This window comes from Geotrypetes seraphini, chromosome 8, assembly GCF_902459505.1.
Source record: "Geotrypetes seraphini chromosome 8, aGeoSer1.1, whole genome shotgun sequence".
In the NCBI taxonomy this organism is placed as follows: domain Eukaryota; kingdom Metazoa; phylum Chordata; class Amphibia; order Gymnophiona; family Dermophiidae; genus Geotrypetes; species Geotrypetes seraphini.
The window spans coordinates 93,470,502-93,490,264 of NC_047091.1; the positions used below are offsets into that span (position 1 = coordinate 93,470,502).

The following is a 19,763-nucleotide window of genomic DNA, read 5'->3' on the forward strand; positions in this document are numbered from 1 at the left end:
CCCTCTAATAGAAGGGAATACTAATTTACATTTATGTATGCCTCTAGTAGAAAGAAGTTGATGAGAATTGAAAGAAAGGGGAAATAATGGGGGAAAAATCCCATATAGACTCTTAAATACAACATTGACACACATGAACTGAACCCTCCAATATACCAGGAGCCAATGCAGTGCCCTCAGTAATGGAGTAACGTGATCGTATCTGTTCTTACCAAAAATCAGTTTGTCAGCTGTATTCTGAATCAGCTGTAATCTCTAAGTTACACTTACTTAAACTGATGTAAAGAGAATTTGCATAGTCCAGATAAGCCAATACAATAGCCTGGACTAATACAGCAAAATGATGTTGAAGAAAAATACCACGAACCCTCCTTAACATCCGTAAACTAAAAATGCATTTTTTTTTTTTTGATACATTATTAATTTGGTTAGTCAAAAAAAGAGTGGAATCCAGAACAAACCCAAGGATTCTAGATGAAAATTAAATCGTCAGAGTATCACCAGAGTTAAGTCGTACAAAAGGGGGCAGATTATGTGTAGTATTTTCGAAATGGTTTTTGACAGTATTTTGAAAAGTTTGTTGAAGAACTTCTTTTGAATATTTTGAGGATTTGCATGCCCACTCCACTATTTGGCGGTAATTTTAAGATACAGCATGGCTCTGCCATGTTAGTAACATGCATTATGTATTTACAGCAAGAACATTTGCAAACCATGGGCAGTCTGTGAGGTGGCAGATGACCACACGTAGCTACTGTATTTCTACAAAGAAGAAAAGGACCGATGGTAGGTTTCAATTGCTAGCTTTGTAAACTGCAGAATTAAAATAAAATAACACAAATAACATTTCAAAAATAGCTCAGCATAATTTTAAATACCGTACTTAGCTAAAATTTAAAAAAATATATTTACCATATATATTTAAAGATATATTTTTAAATTCAAAGGCAGACATAAGAAAACTGATTTTAAAGTGCTTCTATATTTTTTGTATGATATACGTATTCAGGAAAAGAAGTCTTAGACCTGCATATTCTATACAGTAAAAGCATTTTGTTTTAACAGAAGAAATAAAGTAACACTGAAGACGCAATTGACACTGAAGACTTAATTGAGCGCCCTAGATTAATCAAAATCTTCACTTTGTTTCTGGCAGGTGAGATAACAACTACCCGAAATATTGTGCCATGGATTCTTACAGAAATAAATACTGGCTGTCATGCTTGCTACTTGGGCAGTTTTGTTCTGTACAAAATAATTACTAGATTCAGTGCAAAAGATTCATGGTTTCATCTGGCACGTGTATCCAGGGTCAGAAAAACAGAGGATACATCCCCCTAAATGTTGGGGCTTTGGCAAAATGCAGGTATTATTAGTGATGAAAGCTTTGCAGAATATTGTTTATATACCGCAATTCTTTCCACTTCTGCGTGATTGTGTGTGAATGATGTTCATCCTTATTACATTACATTACATTACAGATTTCTATTCCGCCATTACTTTTCGGTTCAAAGCGGATTACAAAAAGAGTTATGGAAGAAGGGTTACAACGTTAGATCAGAGAAGGTTTCCAAGAGAGGGAAAAGTAGGATCTGGGGTTAGGGAGGGGATGGTAAGAGGGGGGTTAAGCTTTATCATGGTATTAAGCTTTATTAAGGGATTTCTTGAAGAGTATAGTTTTTATTTCCTTATCTTGGTATAAGCAAGGCAAAATCCCGTTGAAGACAGTAATCAGAAAGTTTGTTTTGCAATCACTCTATCTTCCCAAAACACATACTTTTGAGTCCTTTTCCATTCAAACAGCCTAAAAATCAACAACATTCTGCAGTTCACTGCACATTAAACCCACAAATCAAAAAATAAATAACCCACCCTTTTACAAAGCTGTGCGACAAACAGCCCTGAAGCCCTTTAAATCCCTATGGGCTTCGTGGCAGTTTACTGCTGCGGCAGCCGCTAGCGTGGCTTTGTGAAAAGGGGGTATTAATTATGAAGAGCATGAATGATTTTATTATATTGTATATATTAATTATTGATAGAAGGGTGGATGGAAAGGGGATAAAGTTTGGGGAAATTTTGTGATATCTCAAGTGATGTATTAAGTTAATCTGTTATTCTTTCTGTACACTTGATGCAAATATAAAATGAATAAAGAATTTAAATCTGTCCAGGAAGGGTGGGTGGGAGGGTATGGGAGGGGGTGATATATATTTATTGTATTATTTGATTGTATTGAGTGCTGATTATTGTATTATTTGTTTGCTTATCTGTTGCACTTACTGTTGGCTTTTGAAAATGAATAAAGATTAAAAAAAAGGGTGTGTGTGTGTGTGTAAATAAAACAATCACTCCCTAAGGAAATGAAAAAGAAAGAATGTTTTTCCATTCACACCCCTCATTTTCCTATCCTGACTTGTCCTGAGGTGAGAAGCGACCTTTAACGGTCGAGCTGCTACCACTGCACCCACAGATTGCGGGATTGAATCCTGGGCTGCTTCCAGTGACCCTGCACAAGTCGCTTGAGGGGTCTTTTACTAAGGCGCGCTAGCTGATTTAGCGCATGCTAAATGCTAACGCATCCATAGAATATAATGAGCATTAGCATTTAGCGTGCGCTAAATCGGTTAACCAGGGCAGGATTCATTCATTGAGGGCCCTTAGGCACACAAGTACACTGGGCCCCCTGCCCCGCCCCATCCCACCATGCACCCAGGCAGAAACAGGAAGCTGCGTCAGAGGGAAGCTTTGGGCAAGCAGCACCGCTTGCAAAATTACAGTTCCCATTGCCTTTTTTACCCATGTTGCTTGTATGTCTTACTTTCCGTCGATGGGGTGGGGTAGCCGCGTTGCTGATCGAGGGGGACCCGTGTTACTGATGGGGGGAGGCCCGCATTGCCGATCGATGCTGGAGGGGCCCATCATCATTTGGAAAAAACAATGTTGATGCCCTCCTTCATCGGGCCCCCCTGACCATTTCGGGCCCTAGGCACGTGCCTACTGGGCCTATTGGTTAATCCTGCCCTGCGGTTAACACGCACTAAATCTGCTAACACGCCTTAGTTAAAGACCCCTTTGATTCTCCATTGCCCCAGGTACAAAATAAGTACCTGTATACAGTATATGTAAACCACTTTGAGTGTGGTTGTGTAACTACAAAAGGGGGTATACAAATCCCTTTCCTTCTTTACCTATCCCATGCTTCCCCCCTACATGCTGATATTGTTCTCTGTCTCTAAATGCAGACAGTAGAGGATAGTAATATTTATTGGACTTCCAATAGGTGTTAGAGAAAAGAAACACTTTGATCGCACTCAGGCCTAAATCAGTGAACTTTTAAAACTGAAACATGGGTAATACCCTTCCCATCATCATTTTCTACTTCTTTAACAAAATAAGAAGGAATCAGCGACCTTAACCCATCTTCACCTGGGAGGGGAGGTGGAAGTCATGAGACGCACTGGCTCACACTGAAGTCAGTTCCGAAACACCAAACTAACTGACATTCTCATATCACCTGCAACATATCGTGCCATTCAAATGAAGATAGAAGCTTCTAGAGATATAAGTCCTTTTTCAGTGCTAATAGCTATCAAAGAAGGAGGGGGAATAAGAACCAAGGAAGATATGAGGCAAATTATATCTGAAAGAATTTCTTGCATACTTGATTGATTGTTGAGAAAAGCAGAATTTTGTTATTAATGGGTATGGCTTCTTCCCCCTGAACATCATACATAATGCGCAAGACATTTTGCCTTGGTGCATTGTGAGTTGTATTTGTTCTGCATGCATAAGTAGATTTATTTCAGTTGTCACTTTTAATAAAATAACTTGCACTGGAAAAGGAACTTTTCACCCCAGGCAGGATTTCGCTCTATCCCTCTGCTATAAAAAAGCAGGAAATGTTTGCTAAAATCAAACGATTCACATAACTGAGTTATTTGTAACAAAGTCCTGAAGTGGAAGGAAGAAAACATTGCTCTTTGGCATCAATTTGTGATAAATCACAGTTCATAGTAGCTCCTGAGTTGCCTTCAGTATGTCTTCCTCATGTCTAAGTGAGGGAAGTAGACGCCATGTGCAGCTTGCTGAATCTGGTAGGAACCTTTCCTTCTCCGACGACAGAATGCAAGCTGTTCAAGAGAAAATGAAAAAAGAAGTGACCAACAGTGACCAATCCTGGTCATGAGAATATTATCGAGTTAAAGCAGAGATCTCCAAATCCAGTCTCTGAGGGGCCACAATCGGTCCTGGTTTTGAGGGCTTCTACGATAACTGTGCCTGAGATAGATACGTATATTTGCATGCTTTCTCTTCATTGTATGCCAAATACTGTGTACAGAATGCATGCATGCAGAATGTATGCATACAGAAGTTATGTGGAGATACTAAAAACCAGACCAGTTTGTAGCCATCAAAGACTGTGGGCAGGATGCACAGACTTCCAACACAATGGTAAAAAATACTATGGTGGGAGGAATTTTTTTTTTTTTTTGTACTGGCGATGCTCAGCACAATAGCATGCAAATTATAAGCATGCTATTTGTGGGGAACATCTCTGGTAAAAGGGGGAGGAACTGTGCCTAGCATTTGCTCAGAAGAGCAATCGCTATCACAGCTCTTCCTCCTTCCTGCCTGGAAAAAAAAAAAAGCTCCCCCTTATCTCCCTGCCTGCCAGTTCAGCTGATTTGGGCAGGGAAATCCCCAATAACTAAGCTAGCAGGATTCCCCGAAGCTGTCTTTGGCTCCTCCCAGTGCTTCCCAGGATGCACCAGGAAGTGGAAGGCCCACCATTTTGAAGAGGCAGGTCTAGCGGGCAGAAGAAGTGGGCATCCCTCCTGCTGAACCTCAATTTTAAAGTATGGAGGGGGGTTGTTGGGGGGGGGGGGGTTCCTGGCACGAGGGGGCTGGACTCTGCCAGGAGGGACAGTGGGCATCCCTCAATGCCAATTTTATTTTTTAAGTTTGAGGGTATTGGGAGGTGTGGTGTGGTGGGATGTGGTGGGGTTCCAGCATTGGTGGTGGTGGGGGTATATGTACTGAAATGGGGGGCTATGAACGGTTGAGGAGATCAGAGGTACAGAGAGAGGATGTGTGTGTGTGGGGGGGTATGGAGTCTAAGCTTTCAAGCCCTACTTTCCTGGCAGTGCCTGAACCAATCAGCGCTCAGGCACTGATAGGAAAGTAAGGGTACGACAGCTCTGACCTTGCCGTTAAAGTTTGCATGGGAATCAACATGTTTCCCTGCTGTGCATTACACAGAGTGCTCATTAGAATACTAATGAGCACCTTGTAATGCATTAGCTTAGGATTCTCTATGGCTATGACGATCGGTAGCAGCCACAGAGCCACGGAGAGCCATCGGTAGCAGCCACGGAGAACCATTTTGTATATCAGGAAGAGGTGTTTCGACTGCTTTAACGAATTTACTAACACAGAAAATATTTTGTGTTTCGGGGACTGAGTTTGAGAACCTTTGGGTTAAAGGGAGAACTTACCAAGAAGCATAGCAGGAAAAGTAGAACAAGTGTCAATAACGCAGCTAAACATATCAGGATTATTGCCCAGAATGGCAGTTCTTGCGGCTGTAGTGCTATAGGGAAAACAGACAAAAATATTTGATGTGTAACATGTTAGTCACAAAGAGAACCTGGTTTTTAAATTTATATAAATATATATCAGGAGGAATAATTAGTTTAACTCTGTGATGAGAATCAATAGATATTTTCAATAATCACAGCTCTTATAAACAATATACCGTAAATAATATACTTAATAAAATGTGAAGTGCTCAGAACCTTATAACCTGTGTAGCTTAGTGTAATCACTAAAACGAGGTTAACAAGGGGACCATCATAGCCTTCACAGTCCCCTGACCACCTGTAATATAATAAAAATAGGAAAATGAAGGAGAAAGCTCAAATAGTGCAATGTCTAGGGTTGTCAGATTTTATAATTGTAAAATCCGGACATCCTAGACTTGCATGCGTGTGACATCATCGCATGCCACCCACGCATGCGCGGATTGCCTTAATGCGATGCGATTAAGAGGAGGCTTTTCAAAATCTGTATAAAGTGCTGGGTTTTGAAAAGCTGTCCAGGCCCCTGGACATGTCCTCAAATGAGGACATGTTCGGAGATATCTGGACGTCTGGTAACCCTAACAAAAGATTAATTTCAACATATAGTCCACATTCTAGGGACTATATGTCCACATTCTACACCATTCAGGATGCATTTACTGTTAACAATCAATGTGGTAATTAATAGAAACCTGTTGGGTTTGTTGATGTTGTTTGGTTGTTTTCAGTGGCGTTCGGTGAGGGTTTTCAGGGGATTCGGAGAATCTCCAGCTCTAAAGCCCTGCTTTTTATATCTTTGTGCTTACTTTGTGCTTGATGCAGTTTGATTTGTTGAGTAGGCACCCCGCAAAAAAAAAAAACTGGGCTTTTGGGCTGCGGATTCTCCGAACCTCCTTGATCTGAATTTGATTGGCTGAGCAGCAGCTGCCTGTTGCCTGCTCAACCAATCAAATTCAGAGCAGTGCCCTCGAGGCCTTTAGGGGATGAAGCAAATTCCCTGAAGCCCTGACCGCATATCACTGGTTGTTTTGATCTGGTAGCTCCCTTCTTCTTCTTCTATGGGCTTCCAGTTAGAACCAGGGCTGCAATGTGGTGCCATGGGCCTTTATTTGCAACCGCTTGGAGTATTTCTTCCCTAATTTTATATCTCCTCTCAATGTTTTTTGTGTTGTTTTTCTTGGTCCCAGTAGCAGCACATTTATGATGTGGCTAGTGGTGATCACCAAACCCTGCCACTTGAAAACTTCTAACTCCTCTCCCCTTCTGTGTACCTTTTAAATAGTAGATCTTCACAAGCAGTGAGCAGTAACTGATACACACAGCTAGCACTGGCTCCACAGCCTTCCCTCGATGCAACTTCTTGTTTACACATAGGCAGGAATACGGCAGAGTGAAGGCTGTGGGGTTGGTGTAAGCAGTGTGTATCAGTCACTGCTCACTGCCAGTGAAGATCTGCTGGGGGAGGGGTTTGAGAGACTAGATGGCGGGCAGGAAAAGGTAAAACCAAATAGCCTGTGAGGTGGGGGTTTTCTGCCCAGGCCCACTCAAAATTGGGTGTCTGGCTACGCCCCTGTAATCACTGCAAACTGTCCTCAGGTGGGCAGCAAGCACCAAGTTTTCTTCTGGGATGCTCTGCTTATAAGAGCTAAATCCAATCACCATTGTCTAATGTTAGGGTTACAAGATTTTATGCTAGTAAAATCAGGACCCATGGCCCTGCCCCCAGGCCCGCCCAGTTTCACCCAGCCCCACCCTATTCTGCCTACATCATACTCCCAGCCCCACCCCCACCCCCTCAAGTGCTCAAAGGCACGTTGGGAGGGCATCTGCACATGCACAGGTGTTATGTGATGATGTCACACAAATGCTTAAGGACCAGTCCAGCCCAGCACAAGCAAGAGGAAGGATCACCGATGCACCGCCCAGCCCAGCACAGAAGAGGGAGGATCTTCGGGCACCAGCACGTCCTGTGCGTTGGGCTGGTGCCGGTGCCCAATCGGGGTAAGGGATATCGTTTTGGTGCTCAGGGGAGCATGTAAGATCGCGGGGGGGGGGGGGTTGGACGACTCGAGCGGGGGGGGGATGCTGGATCACTGGGGGGGATGCCAGATCGCGGGGGGGTATGGAACAGCGGCCATGGCCTCAAGGGGGGGGATTGGAGCAGCGCCGGTAGCCTCAGGTGGGGGGGGGGGGGTTGGTGGAATGAATCAAAGCGAATTTCCATTCATTCCTATGGGGAAACTCGCTTTGATATACGAGCAATTTGGTTTACGAGCATACTTCTGCAACAAACTACGCTCGTAAACCAAGGTTCCACTGTAATTCACAAGTCACACAAGAAAAGGAAAAGGCAGCATCTTACACGCTGCAGCAAGCACTAGAATATCAATACACCCAATGTAAAACAAACAAGCCAGATTAGTACAGATCGATCTTGCACAGTCAATGCTAACAGAAAATCATATCTTTCATACACACAGAACACAGAAACACCCTCACCCAGTATGGAATAAGTAATCACAAACTAAAATGAGAAATATATAGACAAAAGTTAAACTGAACCACCACGAAGCCGGACCCTGCATACGGTGTAATGCTACAGAACCAGTGATGCATGTCCCCTAATATTGTACAAAATGTAAAGATAGCAGATTTAAATTTGAAAAGAGAAATAACAAATCACTTTACAAATTAACAAAAATAAAACAAAAAATGGAAAATAAGATAATGCCATTTTATTGGACTAATACAGCTTTTAGAGGGCAAAACCTCTTTCCTTAGGTCAGTAAAGTATATAGCTGTTAAAGTATCTTGTCCTGACCTGAGCAAGGGGGATTTGATCTCTGAAAGTTAGTCAACAATGTATTAAAATTAATCCAATAAAAGGACCATCTTATTTATATTTTCTATTTATAAGCATTTATCATCACAGCTACAATTCTACTTTATCCTAAAGCAAACAAATAAATAGAATTTTTTTCTACCTTTGTCATCTGGTTTCTGAATTCCTCATCTTCTCGTCATTTTCTTCCTTCAAGCCACTGTCTAACCCTGTCTCGCTGCCTCTTCTATATGGCATCTGTTCTCTTTCTATGCCCCTTCTGGAAACTGTCTGCCTCCCTTTTCCATCTCTCCTCCCCCTCCACCCAATTGGTCTAGCATTTATCTTCTTCCCTCTGCACCCCCAATGGTTTGGCATCTCTGTCTCCTTCCCTTCCATCTCTCCCTCCCTTCTCACCATGGTTTTTAGCATCTCTCTTCTCATTTCCTTCTCTCAGATCTGGTATCTCTGCCTCCTTCTCTCTTTTCTCCCCCCTCCAGATATGGTATCTCTGTCTCCTCCCCCCCCCCCCTCTTCCCATGCTCTGACATCTTTCTCTCCTTTCCCTTCACATCCCTTTCCTTTTCTTTCCTGGTCTTCCTTCTCAATTTATTTTCTGCCTACATCTAAATTAAATTCTTTCTTACTATCCAGTCCTCATTTTCCATCTTTTTACTGTATCTACCCACAGCTTGCCACCTCTTTCTTTCATCCCTTCCAGTATCTCACTAACTTTATACTCTTTCCCCCATTCAGCATGTGCCCCTTTTTCTTTATGACCTCCTTCCATTCAGCATCTGTTCCCGCCTCTCTCTCCTCTCTGACATCCAATATCCTCCCTCTTCTCTCTCCCCCTTTACCCCACTTCCATTATCTGCCCCCTCTCTCCCTCTACCCCAATTCCATTGAGTATCCTGCCCCCTTCTCTCTCCCTCCACCCCAAATCCATCGAGTATCTGCCTCCTCATCTCCCCGTCACTGCTGCTGCTTTCCCACATGCTCCTGACAACACACAATAAACCTCAAGCACCACTCAACTTCTTTTCCTTCCTTCCCAGTTGCCTTTCAGAATCAAAGTTTCCCTTTTTGGCAGCCATTCTCATAAGTTGCAGGTGGTTGCTCAGCCAGAAGCTTCCTCTCTGCTGTGATCTGCCCAGGGGAAGCTTCAAGCTAGGTAGCATCCTGCAACTTATGAGAACGACTGCTGTGCCGGGGCTCCTCTGAAAAGGAAAACTTTGATTCTGAAAGGAGACTGCGAAGGTGAGGAGAAGGGAAGAAGATGGACTAGCAAGGGGAAGAGATGCCTGGACCGCAGGGCCCCCTGGAGCTGTGGGGAACAGGGCAGATGCCCTGTTTTCCCTCCCCTAATGCCGATCCTAGGTACAGCTCTAGAAAGTATGGACACAAGAAAATGGGAGTGGAGGGGGTGAACATTGTCTACCACTGCTGAGTTTAATGAAATAATTTTCAGCAGTGATCTAGCAGATTTCCATTATTCCATTTTTTTATTTTTTTTTGGGGGGGGGTTATCCATGCATTACATACGTGATATTGTGAATTCCTGTAGCTGGAATTTGTTTTCTAGCCACTTTGCTTCTTGGGTTCCCTTTATAAATGTCTGCTCAACACTTTTTATATTGACCTCCGGCGTGTTCTTGAAGTAACAGTGAGAATCCACGAGCACAGATCCCTTCCTATAAGAAAAGAAAACAAGGTAGGATCTTTGCTGGGCAATAGAAGTTAGTAAGAAGCTCAGGATACAACGTCAATAGACAATGCACAACCTATTTTCCTACCAACAGCGCACAAATTCCACAGTATTGGGGAAAGAAAATATTAATAATTCTAAACAAAAGTATTCACCCGTACCATTAAACATCAATTAGTCAATACATTAGAATTTGTGTTGGATCCATTAGAACAGTGGCTTTCAACCCTATCCTGGGGGACCTTATGCCAGTCAGATTTTCAGGATATCCCTAATGAATATGCAAGCAATCAATTTTTATGTATAGCACACATTTATAAATATTGTATAAACAAACCACACGTAGCACCTAAACACTTTCACATACTCTACATAAAAACTCAAAGGGGAAAATCCCAGATGAGACAGAAAACCTGGAATGGATTTAAACTCTTGCAATCACTGCTCCTTTTAGAGCAGGAGTGTCAAAGTCCCTCCCTCCGCAATCCAGTCAGGATTTCTCTAATGAATATGCATGAGATCTGTTAGCATACAATGAAAGCAGTACATGCAAATAGATCTCATGCATATTCATTGGGGAAATCCTGAAAATCTGACTGGATTGTGGCCCTCGAGGAGGGACTTTGACACCCCTGTTTTAGAGTGTCATTTCCAGTTCTTTCAACTGGGTAAATTAGAGTGTCATTTCCAGTTTGTCTTTTGGACCTTGAGTGGGAAGGTTGAAGCGGAGACCTTGAAGCTCATGTTGATGCTGCTGTATGATAAAATAAAGGATGATATGATGGAATACTGCAATGAAAACCTGAAGCAGTTGCAGCTCCTGAAGATGGGCTGGCTGGGTGAAATCGATGTAGAAGATCATAGTTGGCAGTGGAGGAGCCAGGTCATTATCACTTGCAGCTGAGACTGTTGAAAATTAAGTTTTTGCTGTGGAATACAGCAAACAATATTGAGACTTTGAAAAAACTGGAAATGACACTCTAAAACAGGGTCTCCAAAGTCCCTCCTTGAGGGCCGAATCCAGTCAAGTTTTCAGGATTTCCCTAATGAATATGCATTGAAAGCAGTGCATACACATAGATCTCATGCCTATTCATTGGGGAAATCCTGAAAACCCGACTGGATTCGGCCCTCAAGGAGGGACTTCGGAGACCCCTACTCTAAAAGGAGCAGTGATTGAAAGAGTTTAAATCCATTCCAGGTTTTCTGTCTCATCGGGGATTTTCCCCTATGAGTTTTTTTATGTTCTAACATTTTAATTGAAGGAATAAAGTGAATATACATTTACATAATACATATAGATATTCATTACAAATGATATCACACATTTAGAAAATTCGAATCCATATATTCTATTAAATACTATCATTCCTCCAAACATTTTTATATGACAAACCCTCGTCCCCCCTTTTCCTCCTCCCTCCTCCCTCCTTCCCATTCCTCCCTCCCTCCCAGGATGGAAGATGACAAATACAGCCAGGTTTTGGGATACCATGAATGCAACAAAAACTTCAATTTAATTAATTAAGAATCAAACTTTGTGCTCTAGCTGAAAGTTTTTGAATATAGGAGTCCCAAGTTTTCATAAAGAGACGAATTTGTCTAGGAGATCGACGAACCTCCCAAACCTCAAATAAAATTACACAATGTAATTAGTTCCTCCATTGCCAAAAACTATACATTTATGACCCACCATACAAGCCTTCTGAAATAAGAGGCATCTCCCTTGACCATATACCCCACAGGAAAGTTTACAACAAGGTATTCTGCCTACATCTTGGAAAGAAGCAATTATCCGGCCAATTATTAAAAATGGCAAAATTAGTCCTAGTGAAGTAAAAAATTATAGACCCATTGCTAATATTTCATTTTTTAGCAAAGCTAACAGAAAAGGTAGTATTTACTCAGATCTCTGAATTCATAGAAAAAACAAACATCCTTCATCCAAACCAGACAGGTTTTAGACAATATCACTCCACAGAACATTCGCTAATAGGCATGTCGACCGTTATACATTACCATAGATCATCATAAGTCTGTGCTTCTAATTTCCCTCAATCTTTCTTCTGTATCCGATACCGTGAATCATGATCTCCTACTCGGATGCCTAGAAGCTATTGGTATCACTGACCATGTTTGTGCATGGTTTTGCTCATATTTTGAGAATCGTTCTGCCACTGTCTCATTTAATAACACAATTTCAAATAAAATTTCTTCAAGCTATGGAATTCCTCAAGGGTCTATTCTTTCTCCTCTCCTGTTTAATATTTTTCTCGTACCTTTAATTACTCTTTGTCAATCTATTGGATTCAATGCATTTGCTTACACAGACGATATTCAACTTCTATATCCAATAGATACCAAGAATCCTTCAGAATCAATATCAATTACCAAGAAACTTGAGCAAATACATCAATGGCTCGCTACTAATAGACTTGCTCTTAACATATCCAAATCAAATGTAATGTTTTTTCCATGGAAAGAAGGCCTAAAATTCAACCACCCCATTACACTCACAGGCGCTACTCTTCATACAGTCACTACCATCAAAAGTCTAAGGGTCATATTCAATCATAAACTGTCCTATCATGATCATATTAGCAGTATAGTCAAATCAACATTTTTCAGGTTACGGCAAATTCGCTCAATTTCTAAATGGTTAGAACCAAAATCCTTAAACATATTAATCCATTCACTGATCATTTCTAAAATCGATTACTCTAACGCCTTATTCAAGGGTATTACTCAAAAGGAGATCAGGCGTTTACAGCTAATTCAAAACACTTCTATTAAAATTATCATGAACGCAAAAAAGTTCGACCATGTCTCACCACTTCTTAAAAAATCTCATTGGCTTCCAGTATTGCATAGAATAATTTACAAAATATGTCTGTTATCATTTAAGGCCCAGCTCCATAAGTCTCCCAGCTTTTATCAACAGGATTCTAATTCCCTATGCTTCCACTAGAACTCTTCGATCTAATGACCAACATTTGCTAACTGTTCCATCACTTAAAACCATTAATACACGAAGACAATACATTTTTTTCCGTCGTGGCACCCCCCACCCCCCATTGTGGAATTCCTTGCCAATTTACTTAAGGGAGGAAAGAAACATTGGTAGATTTAAGAGTAGGTTAAAACGTTTTCTTTTTAAAGATGCATTTGACTGCTAGACATCGTAAAAACACCAAAACTAAAGCAAAATCCATCCTTTTTTTAAAAAAAAAACTTAACAAAACAAAAAAACCCTCCTCTTGTAATTTTCCTTGATTGTTTCATCTGCCTCCAATTATTGTATTGAAAAAAAGTAAGAAGCCTGTCACAAACTCCACGGGAAGGACCCGATCTCCATATTTGACTCACATAATTTGCCAATTGCATATAACCATATAATGACCCAGGACCTCCTCTTTTCTGTACCCTTCTCATCCACTGCCAACTCCACACTCCGTCCCTTCTTTCTTGCGGCACCATATGCCTGGAACAGGCTGCCTGAATCAATACGTCATGCTCCATCTCTGGCAGTGTTCAAATCCCAGCTAAAGGCTGCTTTCAACTCTTAACTCCCACTCACTGCTGTCAGATACCCTACTAGTCCCGTCTGTTTTGAAAGTCATGTATTTGTTATATGAACTTTTTGATCCCCTGCATAATATTTTTAGAATTATACATCGCCCTGAATATATGATAGAGCGATTAAACAAATTTTAAATAAACTTGAAACTTTATCAAATAGCACTCCCCTTGGAGATCCCACCACAGGACTTTCCCACAATGAACCCAAATATGATAAGATGGCAGACCAGAAAGACTTAGGGCTCCTTTTACAAAAGTGCGCTAGGGGCTTAACGTGCGAAATAGCTAATTTGCCGCGTGCACTAGCCGCTACCACCTCCTTTTGAGCAGGCGGTAGATTTTTGGCTAGCGCACGCTAATCTGGTGCCTGCGATAAAACCTCTAGCGCACCTTCGTAAAAGGAGCCCTTAATGAAAGGACATTGCCAAAAAATCATGAGATAATGTATTGAGATCTTTATCACATTTAATACATTTTGGAGAATTTACCAGTCCTGCATGAAAAGCTTGTATTAGTGAGAAATAGGCCCTATGTATCACTCTATATGCGCATTCCCTCCATACAAAACCCATAATAATTTTAAGTAAACGATTAATTGCTTGACTAAAATCAGGAAGTGTTATCTGAATCCCTAACTCCTCACTCCAGTTTTGTAAAAGCCTACTGTATGTGCGATTTGGAAGTTGATTCCACCACCACTTATGCAACAAAGATACCGAAACTGGTAAATCCTCAAATTGATTGAAAAAAGTAAGAAGCCTGTCACGAACTCCACGGGAAAGACCCGATATCCTTATTTGACTCACATAATTTGCCAATTGCATATAACCATATAACGACACAAGACCTCCTCTTTTCTGTACCCTTCTCATCGGTTCATAGACAACGCCGCGAAAGACAAAGGCGTGTGCCGACAACTGAGCGCAAGACAGAGGCGCGCACCGATGAAAATTACAGTTTTTAGGGGCTCCGATGGGGGTTTTTGTTGGGGAACCCCCCACTTTACTTAATAGACATCGCGCCGGCGTTATGGGGGGTTTGGGGGGTTGTAACCCTCCACATTTTACTGTAAACTTAACTTTTTCCCCAACCCCACACCCCCCATAACGCCCCCACAACACGGCACGGTTTCTATTAAGTAAAGTGGGGGGGGGGTTCCCCCCCACGACCCCCGTCGGAGCCCTAAAAACTGTAATTTTGAGCGGCGCACACCTCCGCGCTGCGCTCAATTGTCTGGGCGCGCCTTTGTCCCGGCGCGCTTTTGACCTGACACCCTTCTCATCCACTGCCAACTCCAGACTCCGTCCCTTCTTTCTTGCGGCACTGTATGCCTGGAACAGGCTGCCTGAATCAATACGTCATGCTCCATCTCTGGCAGTGTTCAAATCCAAGCTAAAGGCTGCTTTCAACTCTTAACTCTCACTCACTGCTGTCAGACACCTATACCCACTGTATCATTTCCTCTACCATAATCTCCCCAACCCTGAAATGTCCTGTCTAAATTAGATTGTAAGCTCTTCTGAGAAGGGACTGTCTATCGTATGTTAAAATGAACAGTGCTGCGTATGCCTTTTCAGCGCTATAGAAATAATAAATAGTAGTAGTAGTAAATGCCCCACCAGTATTCTGCATTATTTACTTGTTTTGTATTTGATGGATATTATTGAGACTGCAAGGTACAGTCCCCATGTCTTTTCCTTGCCCCTTTCTCATGCCCTTCCATGCATTAGCATGAAATTCTGTGTTAGGGACTAAATCAGCGGTCTCAAACACATGTGGCTCTCCAGGCCGCATGTGGCTCTCCAGATTTTATTTGCAGCCCGCGGTCAGGAAGCGATCATTCTCTTCCTTTTGGAGCAGTAGCCGGCTCGTTCGTTCAAAGTCGCGGGTTGGCGGCTCCTTGCGCTATCCACTCCTGCATCGGAAGCCTCTCTGATGTCACAACATCAGAGAGGCTTCAGACGCAGGCACGGATCTCGCAAGGAGCCACCACCCGCGGCTTTGAACGAATGAGCCAGCCAGACACGCTACTGCTCCAGTGGCGTACCAAGGGGGGGGGGGCATCCACTGTTCTCCCTAGAGTGCGGCTCGTCTAGAGCAGTGGTGCCCAACCTGCTTCCCTTCCCTTCTCACTGCTGCCATCGGGGATCAGGCCGGCACCGTGTTCTTTGATCTCCCTGCTTCTCTTCCCTGCGGGGCCGACCAACTCTTGCGGCCCGATGTCAATTCTGATGTCGAGAGGACGTTCTGGATAGGCAATCGCTGCCTGGCTGCCCGGAACGTCCTTTCCGACGTTAGAATTGACTTTGGGCGGCGAGAGTTGGTCGGCCCCGTGCAGAAGAGAAGCAGGAAGATCTCGGCCTGTTCCCGATAGCGGCAGCGGCAGCAGCCTATTCCGCAGCGGCGGTGGCATGGGGGAGGGTAGGAAGGAAGGAAGGAAGAAAGAAAGAAGGAAGGTGGGGTGGGGACAGGGAGCCAGAAAAAAATGCAAAAAATGGGGCACGGAATCAGAGAAAGACAGACATACAGAAAGAAAGAAAAAGTTGGGGGAGGGAATGAGGTCTGGAGGAGAGGATGCATACAGGAGGCTGAAAGAAGGGAAGAAGTATTGGATGCACAGTCAGAAGAATAAAGTGCAACCAGAGACTGATGAAATTACCAAACAAAGGTGGGAAAATGATTTTATTTTCAATTTAGTGATTGAAATGTGCCAGTTTTGAGAAAGAAAAGATGAACTTTAAATGTGAGGGCTGCAGAAAAAATAGAGTACTTGGAGGGCCGCAGAAAAAATAGTTAATGTCTTATTAAAGAAAAGACAATTTTGCATGAGGTAAAACTCTTTATAGTTTATATATCTTTCCTTTTAACTGTTAAAGGAAAGTTTTATAAACTATAAAGAGTTTTACCTCATGCAAAATTGTCATTTCTTTAATAAGACATTAACTATTTTTTCTGCGGCCCTCCAAGTACCTACAAATCCAAAATGTGGCTCCGCAAAGGGTTTGAGTTTGAGACCACTGGACTAAATGGAAGTTGAGATCTGGCTGTTTCAATTTTTTGTGAGGCTAATATTTATGCACAGAACAGTCAGCACTTTCATTTTCTTCGGGGCACGCTCACAAGAAGTCTTGCTTCCTGCCGAACCTTTGTGTGGTTATGTCCAACAGGTTTCCTTCCAACTAGCTCACATGTTCTGCACGCATGAAATTTGCATCTATTTAGCTTTCTGCATAGTGCAGTTTTAAGTTTGTGGTAGAAACTAGGTGCTCAGCCATCTATATACGGCTCCACTGTATGCTTCCTAATCCACCCCTCAGAGACAATGACCAAACACTGTGGAGAAGTACCTCCTGGCCTTTTCTTAAACTCACATAAAATTTTGAAGTACTTGATGATAAGATCTCAGATTACTACAGGCTCATTACAACTGATAAAAGAAAACAATGTTTAATGCTGAACATACCTCAGCCCAATTACCACACACACTTCGAATGAGTTGTTAAGAGGACTCTTGCGATAAAGCTTATTCATCTGAAATTAGAAAATGCACATCATTACCCTGCAGGCCATAATTTCTAGATCTCTAGATAACTTTTCTACACTCTTCCAGAGCACATGAGTTTACGTAGAGCATGAGCCACTTACTCCGTCATTAATTTCCTTCAACATTTCTTGGTATTCCTTGGAATTGGGGTCTTCATTTCGGAGGTTCTGGTTTATTATTCTGAAGTTATATTGGAAACCCAGGCTTCCTTGTGAAGGCACAATGACAACACTAGTGGTGCTTGTAGGGGCAGTTGTACTTGTGTCCAAATTACGATACCCTAAAACAGTACAAAGGGAAGAAATCACCATGCATTCCCCAATTTAGGAATTACTAAGATGCAATTACTTCTTTAGAGAATTCAGGGCCTGGGAAATGGGATGAATCAAATGAGAAAATGGAGTTTTCTGTTTACTCTTCAATAGGTACAGCATTGGTAGAAATACTACAAACTTACCCCATGCATTATCCCACTACAGAACAGCATAGGCAGTAGCATTACAAACTTGTTTCACTGTCTTCTCCATCAAAAAACATACATATGGCTTCCACCATTTACATTTTCTCACCATAAAACAAATAAAACACACACATCAGCAATACAGTTCACCAATCCCACCCGCCAACTTATAACAGATGGATAGCAGCATTGAGGGAGATCTGGGTGTTAGATTTAATGTTGGAGAGGAAAGTGACACAGCCAAAATGACCTCCCAGTTGAGAACAGTCAATCAACAGATTCTGGGTGTGTTAGAGATAAGCAAAGGACATAGGGGTTCGGGATCTGGTAGTGGTTTCATTATGGGAATTTATATGAGTATGTGTGCAAAGTGGAAGAATCACACCTGGGCAGAGTGGATGGGACAACATTGTCTTTTTCAGCCATTTATTTCTTTTTATTACTAAAGCAGCATAAGCTTTACCCTTTCCCTCTTCTCCCTTCTCCCATCTCCTCGGGTGAAACCTCATTTACAATATTGTGTACAATTCTGGAGACTGCACCTTCAAAAAGATATAAACAGGATGGAATAAATCCAGAGGAAGGCTACCAAAATGGTTGGTGGTCTCAATATGAATACTTTAGAGCAGTGTCTCGCAAACTTTTATGAGCCGGGGCACACTAAACCTTTCGAGACACCCGGAAGTGTGCTGGCATTGGCACCACCATCAGCGCATGCGCAAAGGCCCTTCAAATGGGTCTTGCGCCGAGACAAAGACCCGCGCTTGAGAGAAGGGCTGGCAGAGAGAAGAGATGCCGGCATCAGGAGATTGCTTACAGGATGTGCCTCTCTTCGTGAGAGGCATGTCCTGTAGACAGCCATCCGGCGCCAGCACCTCTCCTCTTCCCCAGTGTACCGCAGCACACCAGAAATCTCAGGAGGCACACTGGTGTGCCGAGGAACACAGTTTGCGATACACTGCTTTAGAGGAAAGGTGGGAGGGGAAGATATGATAAAGACTTTAAATATCTATGTGGCTTAAATGCGCATGAGATGAGTCTCTTTCAATTGAAAGGAAGCTCTGGAATGAGAGGGCATAGGATGAAGTTAAGAGGCGATAGGAGTATAGAAACATAGAAACATAGAAAGATGACGGCAGAAAAGGGCCACAGCCCATCAAGTCTGCCCACTCTATTGACCCACCCCATTGAGTGCTAGTGACCCAGTTCCTTAACTTGACCCTCGTAGGGATCCCACGTGTATGTCCCATTTATTCTTAAAATCAAGCACGCTGGTGGCCTTGATCACCTGCACCGGAAGTTTGTTCCAGTGATCTACCACCCTTTCCGTGAAGAAATACTTCCTTGTGTCACCACTAAATTTCCCCCCTCTGAGTTTGAGGGGGTGCCCCCTTGTGACCGAGGGTCCCTTGGGAAAGTAATCTAAGGAAATACTTTTTTACAAAAAGGGTGATAGATGCATGGAATAGTCTCCCGGTAGAGGTGGTGGAGACAAAGACCGTGTTTGAATTCAAGAAAGCATGGGACAGGCATGTGGAATCTTTTAAGGAGAGGAGGGGATAATGAATGCAACGAATGGGCAGACTGGATGGGATATTTGGCCTTTTTAACTGCCACCATGTTTCAATGTTTCCTCTTCCACCACCACCACCACCCCCCACCCCCATATCCCTGGAATAAATCTCAACTATGTTCTTGACCACGAGTTCAACAACAAGCGAATAATCCAACAAAACAGCAGTAAAATGTTGAATCGAAGAACAAAAGCAAAAACTGCAGGGATGGTGCACAAGAAGCCAAATCTTTAATGAACAAATGTAAATATAAATAGAGTCATGAAACAGTTTGTATCCAAAAGGGGTTGATGAACCGGGACCCGACACGGTCCGTGTTTCGAAGAAACACTCCTTCCTCAGGGGTCCAAAAGTGTTACCACTTTGGGATACACACAACCAGTGGCTTAGTAAGGGGGAGGCAATCCACCCTGGGCACCATCCTCCTCTCTGCCCCCTCCAATGCTCCTTCCCACCTCCCCACCACAAGCACGCCTCACTTCCCCCCCCCCCCTCTGT

At 42.7% G+C, this 19,763-nt stretch overlaps 1 protein-coding gene across 1 annotated transcript; it reads right to left on the minus strand.

Annotated features, from left to right (window-relative positions):
- Positions 1 to 4,017: 4,017 nt before the first annotated feature.
- LOC117365109 (mucin-16-like) lies at positions 4,018 to 17,374 on the minus strand. The gene is made up of 5 exons (XM_033955077.1): positions 17,333 to 17,374; positions 17,151 to 17,218; positions 9,946 to 10,094; positions 5,496 to 5,590; positions 4,018 to 4,130 (listed from the first exon to the last, which is right to left on the minus strand). The coding sequence occupies exons 1-5, from the start codon at positions 17,354 to 17,356 to the stop codon at positions 4,032 to 4,034; spliced, it is 435 nt and encodes a 144-aa protein (XP_033810968.1). The 5' UTR covers positions 17,357 to 17,374; the 3' UTR covers positions 4,018 to 4,031.
- Between the last annotated feature and the right edge of the window lie 2,389 nt (positions 17,375 to 19,763).

What these genes read in the sequence shown, in the direction of transcription:
- LOC117365109 (XM_033955077.1), bottom strand. Translation starts at nt 17,356, where the DNA reads ATGTTGAAGGAAATTAATGACGGA. An exon ending in ACAGGAATTCACAATATCAC is followed by an intron (nt 5,591 to 9,945) that starts GTATGTAATGCA and finishes TTTTCCCTATAG; the next exon opens with CACTACAGCCGCAAGAACTG. An exon ending in TTTTCCTGCTATGCTTCTTG is followed by an intron (nt 4,131 to 5,495) that starts GTAAGTTCTCCC and finishes TCTCTTGAACAG; the next exon opens with CTTGCATTCTGTCGTCGGAG.